Below are 17069 nucleotides of genomic sequence, written 5' to 3' on the forward strand. Positions count from 1 at the left end.
TGCGGATTGTGCATAGATCTTCCCAGTGTTCTGTCCATACATTTGTCCTATTTTCTCTGATTCTATATGGAATTATATATATATATATATATATATATATATATATATATATATATATATATATATATATATAAAACACCCCATCTCTCTCTCTCTGTCTCTCTCTCTCTGGCAAAATGCATGTTAATGGTTAAAGCTGAGTTAAAATCGAGTTGTATTCTGTGGCACAACATTGCAAGTACACCAAGCTTGCAACTTAGTAGCGGATGCAGTTCAGACATCTGTTTTTTTTTCTTTTCACAAAGACAAAATACTGTTCATAAAAATATTGATTACTGAAGAGTTTAAATTAAAGTCCACACACTTCACACAGCAGAGAGAAGACAGAGACACACTACTGCACAAGTACAATAAATCGATTTGCAGCACATTGCATAATGTTTATCGCATTGTTGATTTAAAAAATAACTTCCACAATTTGCATGGCAGTAATGAGACTAGTGCTCAGTACCTCATAAAATATACTGCTGTGTAAAACGGCTCATGCTTACATATACAGTTTTCTTTATCCATAGCTTTGATGGACTTTTTTTTTTTTTTTTTTTTTTTAGCTTTGATGAATCTCAGTTCTTTTCCCATTCTTGTAGTTATTGTTTCTTATTCTACATGACAGAACAGGTGAAACCGCAGCATTCTTTAAGCAGGGTAAGGCCAGCCTTGGTCACTTTTGGAGAGGAAACCTGCTGGGCCCTAGAGGTCATTCTTCTTTTCTGAGTGGAACCTGTTTGAGAGTGAGCAAGAGAAAGAGAAAGAGAGAGAGAGAGCAAGAGAGAGAGAGAGAGAGAGAGAGAGAGAGAGAATATAATACAATTCATACAAATGAAAATACAATGAATAATTATCTTCTCTGTGTTTGGTATAAAAACCTTCAGAAATCAGTTTTTCTTTAAAAGAATCCTATAATAGTCACATTTTATTTTAGGTTTTATGTGATTTTTGCACTTTTGTGGCAAACAAGACCACGAATGAACAATACAGTGATACTCCTACTGCATGATAAGATTCTAAAAGGTCTACCAAGTACCAAAGCACATTAATTTTATGACTGTATATTAATCTGTGAATGGACTTCAGCAGAAATAATTAAAAAGGTTAAAGCACTGTCTGCATCACAATCTTACACAGAAAGGCATAGAAAATATATTTATTAACAGAATTCAGTATTTTTGACCTTCTCTGATATCCCCAGAATCAATATGTGCTACAGTAAAGGTTTAGCTTCAAAGTATTTTTCAAGAGACTTTGATAAGCATGTGACATGATCTACATTGCATGATGATAAATGGCCTCTTGTGAATGCTAATATACAAAAAAGTAGCATAATAATTATAATAAAAAAACATCCCTGTAAAGCAATACAAAGCCATTCTGGCCAATCACTTTTGTCCTGTAATGAAAAGTTTTTATCCTGACAGCAATGCTCTCTTCCAGGGTAACCTCATCCTCTTCAACAAGGCTCAAAGGCCTCATTAAATGGTTTGATGATGATGAAAGTGATGTAAATCTTACACTTTGGCTCTCCCTGTCACCAGATTTCAACCTAATTAAACACTATGAGAGATTTTTAGACCAAAGTGTTGACAGCGCTCTCCATCACCACCATCAAAACACCAGCAGAGGGAATATCTTTTGGCAATAATGGTGCTCGTCTCTCCAGTACCATTCCAGAACACTGGTGCACTGTGCATTAAAATCAAGTCATCTATTTATATGAATAATATAATTTCATATATATATATATTTATAATTTTGAATACCACCTTATAATCTTGTACAGTTGGAAAATGGGGTATTTTTTATGATATAAAATATTAAACGATCAAAGTGGTTTGGGGAAGGCCAATGTTTTGTAATTAGTGCTTAAGCAACTTAGCAACTTATCTTAGTTCTGCATTATGAACACAAATCATTATTATTACCCTTAAATACCTACTTTTCTTAGTAGAGCTTGAAGGAAATTTTGCTCGTAAGAACTCGGCCATCTCTTTGTCCTCCTCTTGCTCCCTGTGCAAAGGCAGAATGATGTGTTTGAATAAAGCAAGCTGTCTTGATGACAAATGCACACAAATAACAAGATGGCTAGAAGAAGGAAGTAAACAAATCCCGAATCGTTTTGAAGCTTTAGACATGGTTATCTTCTGCATATATTCACATATGTAAATTATACTCAAGTCCAAAGCAATCATTTGTGCTTCCTTTACAGCTGACAGGAGAGGGTGATGATTGAAAGATTCTGGCATCTCTTTCACCTCATCTCTCTTGCTCTTTGCCACCCAGCTCTTTTACATGACAGCAGAAAAGAGCAAACAGCAAAGCTAACAGCTTTCCATTTTAATTTGCAGTTTTTCTTATTTGATATAAACATTTCTTTTTCAATGTAACAATGTTTCCTTTGACATTTCATACTATAAAAAAAAAAAATCAATGTAACATATCGCTGGGATGGATACAGGGCCCAATATCAGAATATCATACCCATTTGGGCATAAACCACTGGTTTTAATTGTGGTTTGGATTGAAAGCCATAAGGCAGGCTCCAGATGTACAACAGAAAAGCATTCTCCCTTTTAACAGAGATCAGAAGTTCAAGTGAAAAAAATGGGCAGTGCTCAAAATGGATGACTTTATACTTTTTCACCTATTAATCACAGTAACACTCACGAGCATCTGTGAGCACCTGTATGTGGAGATAGTGGAGATAGCATTTTCATCTAAGTATGTAACCTTATCCTGTGAAGCAGCATAAGCAGTTTAAAACGTCACTTTACGGCTACTATAAGCACATCCTTTCTTCATTCTCCCCTTGTTGCTGGCTGTTGTTTAATAGAAGATACCTGAGAATTGGTCAAATTTAGGGTGAGGGAGGAGGAAAATTATACATTGCACAAAAGTCTAAACACATCCATATCACTTCCTCAGTAGTGACTAAGAAGGCTCGTGTGCAGCAGTTGCAGGTGTAATGAACAAAAACAAAGTTATTTCCTCTAGCATCTGTTTTTGCCCAAATAGCTCATTTTTTTGTGTGTGGTTTGAACAAAAAAGCTGTCTAATGGGAAGCTTGTTGTTTGTGTTTACTGTGCTTGCTATTCAGGACAGACATGACATGATTGCAGTCATGACTTCCTTTGCAATTGCAGATGCTGCTGCCTATCTGGCTTACAATGAGAGTGCTCCGCTGTGTAGATGTTTTTTTTTATACATTTCATGACACATTATGATTCATATGAGATGAGAGTTAACCATAAGTTCATATTTTTGTAATAGATACACCAAGTTAATGATAAATCAAAGCATGAAATTAGCAGAAAATAAATATTTTATTTGAAGAACCGCAATGATTACATTACTGTCAGTGGTGAGGAGCTAGACTATTCGTTCTTTGTAGCTTAACCCAATGGGCTTCCCTGCAGCAAAACTACAGCATCAGTTGTTTGTCTACCAGTTCTCAAATTTACATATGTGGCGTTGTTTTTTCTTCTGAAAGTCAACAGTTTTGTCTTCTAGAAAATATGGCCTAATTGTTGGTGCACTGCACAAATTAAGCTAACTACTCAAACAAGAGCTTGACCTTGAAAGGGAATTGATCTTGGCTAGTCCTGTTTTTCCCACTAAACATAACATACTTTACACTATAGGTTTTAGATAGCAGTAGATTAGAAAAAGCTATATACAGTTACAAAAGGAAATATAATCAGGTAATCAGTAGGATATTCATGAGTGTAAAGCAAAATGATCTATTAATAGTGTAGATCCTTAAGTGAACTAGCATCTGATTATAAATACCCTCTGGTCCTGGTTATCTCTTACTATTAATTTTAGGCAGATGAAAACTTTACCAAGACTACCAAATATTTACATTGTGAGTGATACTCTGACCTCCAGATGCATCATGTCCCTGAATAATTTAGTACATTTCCAGTCAAAACAGAGATAGAAGGAGATTTGCTGACCAGCCACTGCCAGTCTAAAGCACTCTGGGCTTTTGCTCTTTATTCCTTAAGCCTCACTTTCAGTCAGTTCACGGTGTTTGTTTTCACTTCGTATGATATGTGTATGTGACATTTCAGAAATAATCAAACTCTTTATAGTGGATTTTTTTTCTTTTTCACAGAAAATACCAAGTATAAAATATAAATGTGCAGTAAACATAAATGAAAACCAAGTGGCAGATGATGCCTGTGTCAGGTTCATTCTGCCATTGTCAGTACACAAAATTCTACACTGTTTTGTGGACTGGTCGTTATCAGAAAATGCCAGTGGCTCTGAAAGTGTGATCTGGAGCCTCTTAAAAAGCTACCATAGCCATTTTCTAAATGTGTCACAGTGTGAGTGTGAGCTCTATAAACAAAATTAAATATATAAATGAATTGCAAGAAACTGCCTTTTAGGACAAAATAAGGTCAAATGTTTGTTAATTGTTTCTCTATTAGTGGAAATAGATCTTAAAGAAGCTACAGTCACTATAGCCAGTTGGTTAGCTGCTTAGCTAGCTCAAATCAATTTATACATTCCTGTTAAAAGTGTTCTTATGTTTCTGTCTGGCTTCTGTTTTCCCCATTCATCATCATTTAATGAGCTTTCATATTTAAGTGAAAATTACATTCATGAAAGTTGTGTAGTTGTTATATTAGCTAACATGCTACCAGAAAGTAGAATTGTATTTATTGAACACAGAGAAGCATAGGTTTCTACTAAATATAGACACTCTTGGACAGCTTGTCAATCAAATTACTGGCATAGAATCAACTGTAAAATGTTGCATATAATAACAGTCAGGAATCCTATTTTCCAGTTATTTGTTATACAATGAAATATATTTTGCTAGTTCATAAGCCCTACTAACTTACAGTTTTATCACAGAAAATCATTCTATTTTCTTTATTTTTTGGCTTCCAATCTGCCTTGCCATCTATCACCTCCTTCACCCTTTCCATCTATTAAACAGTGTTACTTCACCTGATCCAGAGCCACAGTAAAACTGTCAGCCCTTGATGTGAAAATACAAGAGAGGGACATGTATGAAGGTGTGAAACAGTGAAGGTTTTTTATACATATAACAACTGATTGGACAGCAACTCGGTTGCAATGCCACAGAGGGCACAGATGTCACAGACCTGGCCTCAAACTCGTCTTCCAATTCAGCTTTCAAGCTAAAAGACAGGCAAGCATGCTATCTAAAGGTGTAGACCATTGGCTTGACTGTGAAGGCTTGTTTATGCAGACACAAAGTAGCTAAGTTTAAAAGCACTAACCTTAGCCTCTCAAACTCCACATCATCCACCAGATAGTCTCGAGTCTCCACCAGCTTGTGGATCTGCTGCAGCAGCATCTCCTCACGCTGCCGGTCTTCACTGGACTTGTCTTTATCTAGCAAAACATAAATTCTAATAAGTAAGCTATGATCTTATAGAATTTTCGATCTGTTATACAATCACAAAGCTTTTTACGTTTTACAATTATAACCATATAGCTATTTGGATTTAAGTTTTTAATGATTTTTAAGTTTACTTAAATGTGAGCTTGTTTGCTATAACACCTACAGAACAGATACCTTGACTGTAATTCATTACAAACAAACAATCATTTTTATTCTTCATTCTTTATTAACTTTTCTTTATTTGTCTTCTATTTGTATTTGAACGTTGAATATTCTTGTAGCGTTATTATGGAAATAAACGTACATGCTTTTGGCACATTCAAGTCATTTAATGGAAAGAAAAAATAGACAGGAAGATAAAAATAAGGAACATAAACAAAACATTTCATATGTCTGGAACAGTTGGAAAAATACCAAAATTGGACTAATAAGCAAAATTCTACAGTTATTGAGTTTCAAGTTACATAACAGCAAGCTGTTTAAAAGGCTTGCAAGAAGAAACTTGTGGAGAGAAACTTGCAAAATGTACAGTACTGTCTTATGTAACCTTCATCAGACCTACAATTGTAATTGTGTGTCACTGAGGCCTTATACACAATCTATATTTTGTATGCTTAATGTATTGATGTTTTTAGGATGATGAAGAAAGAAGTGCACATGCACAAATTATACTGTAGTAGGTTAAGATTTCATGCTTGGATAGAGAATCAAGATCCTCTAGAAATGTCCTGTTCAGGAAAACATTGAGAAATAAATGTATAAAACTACAAATATATTCGTATAAATATTACCAATTAGCCTTAATTATCCTGTTAAGTTATCCTGTTAAGGTACTAGAAAGCCAGTAAATGTTAATAAAAAATAAATACAATTTTTCTAGCCTCATAGTTATTAAGGAAAGACATTAAGATATACATATACATATACAGTTTACACTGATCAGGCATAACAAATGACATTAGAACATTATGACCGGTGAAGTGAATAACACTGATTATCTTTTCATCATGGCATCATCTCTTTATTAGTGGGTGGGATATATTAGGCAGCAATAAAACATTTTGTACTCAAAGTTAATGTGTAAGAAGCAGGAAAAATGGGCAAGCGTACGGATTTGAGAGAGTTTAACAAGAGCTTAATTGTGAAGGCTATACGACTTGGTCAGAGCATTTACAAAACCGCAGCTCTTGTGGGGTGTTCCTGGTCTGCAGTGGTCACAATTTATCAAAAGTGGTCCAAGGAAGGAACAGCGGTGAGCTGGCAACAGGGTCATGGGCAGCCAAGGCTCAGTGATGCATGTGGGAAATGAATGCTGGCTCGTGTGAAACGATCTAACAGATGAGCTCCTGTAGTTCAAATTACTGAAGAAGTGAATGTTGTTAATGCTCGACCAGTCAGCACTGTTTTGGCAGCAAAAGGGTTACCAACACACAATTGGGCAGGTGGCTATAATGTTATAGCTGATCAGTTGTCATAGAGTTATGCCTGATCACTGTATATGTACTATATGAAAAGTATTGGGACCCCTGATTTTTTTAACAAAATGTGTTTCTTCCTTAAACTGTAAATACAAATTTGAAGGCACACAATTGTAGGCTAAAGACATAGCATTAAGTTCACTTGAACTAGGGGACCAACATATTCCAGCATGACAATGCGCTTGTGCACAAAAAAAAAAATGCAACAGCTAAATAACGTGTACATTAATGTAATATATTGGTTTTGTGGGGCCTACCTGGGATCGAAACTAATTTCTGCAGTTCTTTTTTAAGCCTTGTGATCTCTTTACATAGCTGAATATCATCCATCCTGAAGAAATTGGTACAAAGCAAAGGAGAAGGAATGACAGACATATTGTTTAAAACCATACAGAAATTAAAATGATAAATTATGATTCATTTTTCTAGCATCTTTATGTTATGCAGATTTGCTTTAAAACTGTTCTGTACCATTCTCAAGAAATAAATGATAAAAGACGTTTGCATGCTCATTCACAAATACTTAAAGTAGCTACAGTAGTCCACCTTGGCATGTAGTAGCGTAGGAGGGAGGAAACCAAATCACCTGAAGGAAAACAATACTAACATAGGGAAACTATACAAAACACACGGATGGTAACAAAAGCTAGGTATTAATAATATATAAATAATATGACTAGCCCAGGTACCCTGAAGCTGTATATAAGCAATGCTACAAGCTGCCCTACTGTGCTGCCCATATACTGTGTATTACCTATCTGAAAATACCTCAAACTTAGTGTATCTTCCATTATGTGCTTTGTTGTACCCAACTTTGGTTTATTGTGTCATGAGAAAACCAGAAAACAATAAGAAAATGCTCCATTTCAATCACTTTGGTGCAGATGACGGTATTATGAGTGTTTGAGATTATTCTATGAGCTGTATGATCTGATCAGCGGCTTTATTTTCTAAAATAAATCTAACCTTCCATGGTCTTATTTTGATGATGACTGAGCATCTTCCCACTCTCATATCAGCTCTTATATTTGGCCTGTCATTTAAGTTCAAGGGTCAAGGACAAGAACAAGCACACACACACACACACACACACACACACACACACACACACACACACACACACACACACACACACACAAGAAACAAACAGTTTGTAATTGAATATTTTCTTGAATTCCTTAGAAGTATCAGGAGCATCAACAAAACTCTGTTTTTCTTTGTTTACCAGGATGATAATTTTATTGTGAGACTGAAACACACACAAAATCTCTTTAATTTAGAATATGCTGCATATTTCATAGTTTTAAGTCATAGGGACCATTTCGTATTTATCCTGCTGAAATGAAATCCATTAAAGTCCACTACAGTACTGTTTGTTTACTGTCTTCTTTACTGTAAAATTATTATTTATCCAATTATAGGTTGCCACATATAAAAAGCATATTATTCTATGAATCAATCGACCTATCTATCTGTCTGTTTGAATTATCGATACACATTATATGGACAAAAGTGTGTGGACACCATAAGATTTTTATGTGCTTTTGAACATCCCATTTCCCATTTAGTTTCCATTTGCTGTTATCATAACCTCCACTCTTCTGGGAGTATGGTTGTGGAAGAACTTTAGTAAAGTGGGTGTGTAAGGTGAGGAAAGCTGAGGTGAAGTCTGAGTTCCAATTCATCCCAAAGGTGTAAAATAGGGTTGATGTATTCCATTTAAGATTTTCCACCTCAACCCATGTAAACCATGGAGCGTGCTTGGTGCACAGGGGTTTGGCACACAGAGAAAGTGTTTTAGAATCTCAAATATTTAAAAAATGTATAATATTGGGCTTCAATATTGGAATGTAATATTTTGTCTTACTGATCTGGATTCACAGGACCACAGCCATTTCAGTCTAAAGCTTAGTTAAAAATACATCAAATCTTCATGAAAGGGGCATGATATCTCAAGGGCACTGCAGAAGAAAAAGCTCCTAAAGAGAAGAAGACAAGGTCTAAAAACAAGGATCTCCTGGGAGGTTTGCTGGCGAGCACAGAACTCCTTGGACAAGTTATATAATAATATACGCATTTTCTTGGGGAGATGCAAGGTTTACTGAAAGTCCAAATTTGGAAGAAAAAAAAAGGAGCAAACCAAAAATATAAACATACACACGTAAGGATCTTATACCCAAGACAATATCTGATCTAAAAAGGAAAGGAAAATATCACTAATGAGGCCTTAATCACAGGTAAGAATGATCAGTTGTAACCATGGAAACATTTTAGCATTCCAGAGAGAGTGACTTCTGTAAGCTAAACATGGGATTATCAGTTCATTGGCTGTAATCAGTCCTTTTTCAAGAAGGATCAGTTTGACGTTGTCTACAACCTTAACCAGATAAGGGATGTTAGAAGACATCTGTTAACATGCTGCCTTGTGAACATGACAGACCTTGGGTGCACAAATGGAATAGAAAAATGTTGCCTGCTAGACAGAGATTTTTCGAATGAAACCGGTAGTGTCCATGGTAACAATATCATGTATGTGGAGCAATATAAGGTCACATAACACTTATCGCACTTTCAACTTAACATCAAGCACATCTGGAGTAAATATATATATATATATATATATATATATATATATATATATATATATATATATATATATATATATATATATATGCTGTATAGCAATTACATGTAGAGGAATGGCAATAAAAACACACTTGCCTTTCCTTGATTTGCTGCAATGTGCATCAGGTTGACACAGGTGGAGGCAACATCTTTCTCTCTCTAGTGGTTAATTATGTGACATATTTTTTTTCCTTTGTGTGTGTGTGTGTGTGTGTGTGTGTGTGTGTGTGTGTGTGTACTTACCACAAATAGCCAAATAGCTCAAGTGGAATTACAGGTTTTCAGCTGTATAGTTATCCGCGTGTGTCCAACACCTAATTTCTGCCAGTGCACCTTTCCCTGCACTAGCTCTTTCCATCATGTTCACTGATAAACAGTGATTTACATTGCATTTACATTTGTGCCATTTAGCAGACGCCCTTATCCAGATCGACGTACAAAAGTGCTTTGAGTCTCTAGCAATTAATAAATCTACACTGGTACGCAAGATTACGAACTTAATATGAATATATCTTGAATTCTACACCGCAAACTTGAATAGTGCTAATTTAAGTGTTTCAGGAAGAGGTGATAAAAGGAAGCCTCACCCTCCCAACTTCAAGACTTCTGTTTGAATTCTACACTGAAGCGCACCATAGAGGTTATTCTGTTTACGTTCATGATTAAACACTTTCACTTAAATCCAACCTGATACAAAAAACAGGGAAAAATATTAATGTAATTTGATGTAAATGAAATATACTAATTTTTTGATAAGACATGACGTGACATACCGTGGCTGAGGCGATTGTTTATGCAAATAGAGGTTGTGTACTGATGTACAGCTGTAGACAAGCTTGACTAACAGTGTTTACCTTGCTAAATAACTGAACTGCAAAATGTTCTCAAGTGGCTGTTCTCAGCCGTCTCAACACATAATGCTCTTCCCTCCTCTCTCTCTCTCTCTCTCTCTCTCTCTCTCTCTCTCTCTCTCTGCTCCTAGAAACACCTGTCATTTTCAAAAGTCAGTTATGACTCATCTCTATGAATGCGTATGCACTATGAAGTATATCTGAAGACTAGTGGATTTTTTCCACTTTCAGCAGCATGTCATAACTGAGTCAGACCAGAGAAGCTTAAACGCAAATACAGTATATAAATATATACATATATAATATATTAATATTTAATTAAAATGCCCAATGTAGAGTCAATAGCAAATCAGTCTTTGTATTAGGTATTTTATTGCATTTTTTCATGAAGAGGAGCAATGATTTTGTATCTCACATGTATCTCAGCTCAGACTCTCTTCGCACCAGCACGTCTCGTATCCTCTCAATTTTGAAAAGCTCGCCCTCAATGTCATCCACAGTGGTGGTGGAGTCTGCCATAGACACGATGCCGTCTTCATCTGGTAGGGAGAAATTAAGGGATTGAGCAAGGCCACACAGCGAAATGTCTTTCACAGTACATGAAAACACTACAATACAATTTAATGCAATAATAGAATACGATAGAATATGATACAATTAAATAATGTTTTATATTGTATTTCTTTCTAAGCTAATTAATATTACTTCATCATGAGTGTATTTGCTCTGGGTAATTGCTTATATAAAGTGTCAACAAAAATAAGATGATAAAATCCAATTAAAAGATTCAATAAGATTCTATGTAAACAATCTTCCCACCACACAATGGACTTCACATTACGCTTTGGTTGCTAAGCATTACAACATCCATGCATGGATACATCAATGGCTTATACAGTATTTAATGGCTACATTGATTAATACTGAATCATTATGATGCAGCCATATGCGTATACTGCAAATCTTTACAGCCGTTATGATTGCGGTAAATCAGAATTTAGAACTTAAACAATATACGTTTTACACTGTGCGTTCAATCATGGAGTGTTAGAGCCCCTAAAATGTAATGTTTATGAGGTTTACAGAAGAGATTCCTGACAATTCTGTAAAATATAAATACAGTAAATAAGATTTCTGAAGGATAGTTGGGCTGGCAGAAAAACCTACATTCATTTGGGAGACCAATGTCTGAAGAAAACGTATACCTTTTGAAGCAGTTGAAGAAAAAGCCTTGTTGGCCAATGTGCTTTATTTCCCCTTGTGTACCCTCTAGAACCACAAACCACAAATTAAACCATCAGTAAATCAATCATATTTTGCAGCCGTGAGATCTGCATGCACTATGAACCAGGGAAATTCCACCAACAGGCTGACATTTCTCCTTAATCCATCTCCACGGAAACAAGAAGGAAATTAGCACTGGTTCTGGCATATGCTATCACTCCATAATTGAACACAGGGATGAAGGAGGAAGATATAAAGCTCTAGTCTCCTCACTGAAACAAGACACAGAACCGTGCTGTGTGTTTGTGTGTTTGCATTTGTTTTATCTGAGATTCAAGTCATTGAGTAGCAATTTAATTACAGATCTACCAATGAAGGAAAGCAACAGGGCACATAGTAACATTATTAAAATAGGTTCGTTATTGTCGTACAATTTTATTTATTTAGTTTCATACTACATTTGACTAAAAAATCTTTTTACACAACAAACATTGTGAATAGGAGCTCTGTTGTCCAAAGTTCACTAAAAACTTACACAGAGGAATCATGAACAAAAAAAAATCATTCATTATATAAATTAGATCAGTAAATATAAATGCAATTTTTCAAGTCAAACAAAGACCAATATTTTGCTTTTTATAAACATGAGACCTTTAAGTCCTCCTACACCTGCTGCTTGACAAAGCCTCTTGCTCTCTCTCTCACTCTGTTTCTTTACCTTCTTTCTCTCTGTATTTCTCATTTAAATTTTTATTTATCTATAGCAATATCACTGGGAAGAAAGTATGTAAATAAATAGCAACACTGTAAACACTATTAATATTAAAATGATTAAAGATAAGCAACCACCATCTATTTCAAAATTCCATGACTGGTCAGTTTATTGTTTGTGTGTATGTGCGTGGGTATCAAATATTTATTCCTCTTGTATACTTTTTTTCAGCCTTCGTTCTTTGTCATTTTGCTTATCAGTGTAACACATCCTCCACACTGCCCACTCCACACTCTGCCACTTCGGCTCACGTCATCACCTCTGTCTTTAACAACACCCCTCTCTTTAAAGAGCAGCACAGATATGTGGAGTAAAAATAGTCTATGATCCTAATTTGCAAGTGTTTTAGAGTGAATAATTCCCCTTTAGACATTGAAGCATGATAAAACATGTGAATAACACACTGTATATTTGCGTGAAAAAAAAATCTATGCTGGGTTTTAATCTTTAAGATAATGTTTTTATCTTTATAAAAACAATGGGGTACATCTCGATTTACAGTATAAAGTTGTTCCTTTGCTATCTGTAATTCCTTTCCCTGACATTCACTGCACAGTCGGGAGGGAAATGCCATAATTTTTTTAATTAATTTGATTTCATAAGGACCGTGTGTAGTAAACGAGCACAACAGAGTAAAAACGTTCTGACTTGGAACATAAATGAGAGGTGTATCACCGGAACGCTGAGAAGACTGAGCTGCAGAAACGATGCAGCCTGAGTCATAGGACCTGAGAGATACAAGCACAGTGGGCTGTTCATCACAGAGGCATTCACTTCACAAACACACACACACACATGCACACGCACACTTGCATGACCTCTGTGGACTTAAGAGTGTGTAAATGTGGGAATGTTTTCATTCTTTTATTCTAACTCATACCATGCATCTATTTTTTATGTTTTATTATAAAACATTTAGTTAGACTTCACATACAAAAAAGCTGGAATGCTACCTTTTCAAAGCAGTCAGGTTTTTATTTCTGGATTAATTCCAGAAAACGTATAGCAGGGTCATATTATATGAACTATAGCAAAAGGACAGGACAATAAACAGACAGTGTGAACAAAGATAATTTCATGACACTGGTCCGTCATGTACTTTTTCTTTATAACCTACATGATGATGATGGATCATCTAAAATAAAGACACAGAGACGATCTAAAATAGAAGTCTTTTTGATGGATAAACTGATTACATTTCTCTTGTAAAAGACAGCATGAAGAATGAATATCCCACCTTAAAATATAACTTGATTTCTGATTTTATATATAGTATACTGATGTTTTCTTCTTATCATATATAAGGTATCTGGTAATAGTCATAAAGCCCTGTATATTTCGTAATATTTTGTGATTCCTTGGCTGACATACTGTAGGTTTGCCTTGTTTTCTTTTACCCTCCCTCTGCAAGCAAAATTCACCCTTTGGCTCACCGCCTCTGTCTTTCAGAGATAATTTGCAGTTAAAACAAACACCTCCTGCTGGGTATCAAGGCCGATCCTTGCGAAGGAACTGCTTCCTGCGTGCATGCTGCCTCGTTAACCGGCCACAACGTGACATGAGAAATAGCATCTGAGACCAGCCTCCATTTCCCATCCAATTTCATCTTTAATTAATCAATGTGGTGATGCATTTCTTATTTATTTGTGTGCACTTCTGTTTTTATGTACAGTATTATAATTAGCTATTATTACCAGCATTTCCAAGCAGTGTTCCTTCTAAAGCCAGCCCATCACCTGCCTAAGCTGGAACATCTTAACACTACAGAGGTTTCTAAATCATCCATGATTGACAAGCAAGTAGAAACACTTTCTTTTCTTGAGTTTCCTGGCATTTGGTAAATTTGAGACCTGTTAAGAGAGCCAAATACTCCGATTTTTTTTCTGATGTGCAGATATTTTATTGACAATATTTAGCATGTGAGGAAAGCAAAAATGAAATACATTTCACTGAGCCCACCTTTCAATTGCATATTGATTCCCCTTTAAATTCCTTTGAATTCTGACTTGTTTCATCATTTCACATGAAGTCAAGAAACCTAACCATGGAATTGACTCCAAATCATTCATCATATCAATTTTATTTGCGATCATGATGTCATGTTGTAAAACATACTGCATGCGAATGGTATTTTTTTTTTATCTCCTTGACTGTGACTGTGAATTGATCATATAAATGTTTTCTTTCTTGTATGTGTACAATAATGATCTCAGGATAATGTTCGGGTTGATGGTTTGATATAAGCCAACTACCCTGCAAGCACAGTAAAAAAAACAAAACATCTTAGCATGAGAAAATGTGTTGAATATAGTCAAATGGACCTCATATTTCTAATCATAAGATTCCGATATACTATAATATTACTAAAACTAATTCTATATATTTTTATTCGTTTAATTTTGTTTTACAGAACATTAAGCAGAACAGGGTATTCTTTTAAGGTATTTCTAGCAAATTAACTTCTTCCAGAAATTGGTGCTGCGGAGTTCAGAAGAAACAAGCTGACGTTCACTCCGCATGCACTCCCCTAATGAGGTTTGTGTGTCTGTGACCTTGTCCCACAACCGGCTTTTCCACAAGACCTTTGGAGATGATCTGACCCAGTTGTTTAGGTATCACAATTCAGACCTTGTCAAAGTCACCCCTTATGCCTGCCCATTTATTCTGCCTTCAATACATCATTTAAGAACTGACTGTTCATTTGCTGTGTGTGTATATACATATACATATACATATATATATATATATATATATATATATATATATATATGAGACCCTTTGACAAGTATGAGATAACCAATGTTGTTCATTCACCTATCAGTGGTTTTAATGTTATGCCTAGACAGTATATATATGCAAATAACCCAGTTTCCTGACAAACTATTGCACACAGCTCTAAATGCAAGGGAGAAAAAAGAACTGTATTTTTTAAACACCAAATACCTTATTTGCATTCAGATCGAAGGTTATCAAGATTGACAGCTGCTTCAACAATAGGTTGCAACTTACCATAGTTACTGAGATATCAGCATGTATCCTCCTCACACACACACACACACACTTGTCATGATGCACAGTTTCAGTTGCTCACCTGTTCTGTGCGCGTCCTCTCTCGGCTCTACTTTCTCCAAAGAGCCGTAGAGCTTTCCACATTTGCGCTCTTTCTGCATTGTGCCGGAGCGCTTCCGCTTAATGTACACCTTCAGCAGCCTTCTGTCATTCAGGCAGGATCGCTTCTAGAGAACAGCGTCAATCCGTGCAATTGTTTACGCACATCACACTCGCTTGCATGAATGTGAGTGGGCGCGTGCTCGTGTGCGTGTGTTAGAGAGAGAGAGAGAGAGAGAGAGAGTGTGTGTAAAATACAACTACTGAATGGGCTCAAAATATTGAAAAACGCCACCTTGTGAGCAAATGGTGACTCCTGGCTACTAATTCTTTGAACAGTTTGAAAGTAAGAAAGCTGAGAAAGGCCCAACTCCCACCACACATCCTCACAACGTTCTACAGTGGGATTATCCTGAGAACCCTCAACAGCTGCATCACTGCCAGGTTTGGGAATTGCACTATTTTGTAAAGCAAGACCATAGAACGGATAGTAAGTATGGCTGAGGAGATCAGAGTCTTCCTACCATCCATTATGGACATCTACAAAACATGCTGCATCCGCAAAGCCACAAAAATCCTCTGTACTGGTCAGTGTTGCAGTGTCACTGTGTTTACTGTCTCACTGTCTTATCTCGACTTGAAAGTGCAGATGTTTGCACCCTAAACTCAAAACCACGAAAACATTTCATAAGGTTTTAAAAGATGATATGGTAATATATATGATATAATACTGGCAAAATTTGTGCAACCTTCAAGTTTCACTATGGCATCAAATATATTCAGACTTATTTTAGAATACTGTACACTTAGAAACTGCTGCTGTAATCATGAAGATCTTGGTTCTCATAACAAACATCCGTTCAGCACAGTGCGGTTTGACTAGCAACTGGAGTGGATGAGTTCCAGTTTTCACCCAGATCTCAGGGTGTTCGTTGATCCTGTCAACTCTGATTCACTCACAGGGAATCTAGAGAATAAATTTATTGTAAATGCTGTTCTAAAGCTGCTTTCTGAGAGTGTGCATTGTTAAAATCACCATACCATTACAATTCTATTGAATCAAACATAAAACACTTTTAATATAAGAAAAACACGTTTTTTTTGTAATCCTGTTGGCTTTTTGTGTGTGTCCCTGTTTGGGTTTTAGGCATTGAATAATAATAATGGTGAAGAATAATTTTTAAACAGCTGCTTAAGTGCATCTGGAAAGTATTCACAGCGCTTCATGTTTTCCACATTTTGTTATGTAACAGCCTTATTTCAAAATGGATTAAATGTATTATTTTCCTCAAAATTCTACAAACAATACCCCATAATGACAACATGAAAGAAGTGTGTTTGAAATCTTTGCAAATGTATTACATATAAAAACAAAGGAAAAAAATCACATGTACCTTAGTATTCACAGCCTTTGCCATGCATCCTGTTGCCACTGATGATCCTTGATATGTTTCATGTTTCTACAACTTGATTGGAGTACACCTGTGGTAAATTCAGCTGATAGGACATGATTTGGAAAGGCGCACTCCTGTCTATAAAATTCCCACAGTTAACAGTGCATGTCAGAGCACAAA

The 17069-nt window shown here is 35.8% G+C and overlaps 1 protein-coding gene across 1 annotated transcript; it reads right to left on the reverse strand.

Annotated features, from left to right (window-relative positions):
• Positions 1 to 149: 149 nt before the first annotated feature.
• zgc:171844 (uncharacterized protein LOC100151763 homolog) lies at positions 150 to 15736 on the reverse strand. The gene is made up of 6 exons (XM_046865743.1): positions 15479 to 15736; positions 10807 to 10930; positions 7173 to 7246; positions 5313 to 5427; positions 1994 to 2064; positions 150 to 781 (listed from the first exon to the last, which is right to left on the reverse strand). Exons 1-6 carry the CDS (start codon positions 15555 to 15557, stop codon positions 663 to 665), a joined length of 582 nt encoding a protein of 193 aa, XP_046721699.1. The 5' UTR covers positions 15558 to 15736; the 3' UTR covers positions 150 to 662.
• Positions 15737 to 17069: the final 1333 nt, after the last annotated feature.

This window comes from Silurus meridionalis, chromosome 14 (assembly GCF_014805685.1).
Source record: "Silurus meridionalis isolate SWU-2019-XX chromosome 14, ASM1480568v1, whole genome shotgun sequence".
NCBI lineage: Eukaryota > Metazoa > Chordata > Actinopteri > Siluriformes > Siluridae > Silurus > Silurus meridionalis.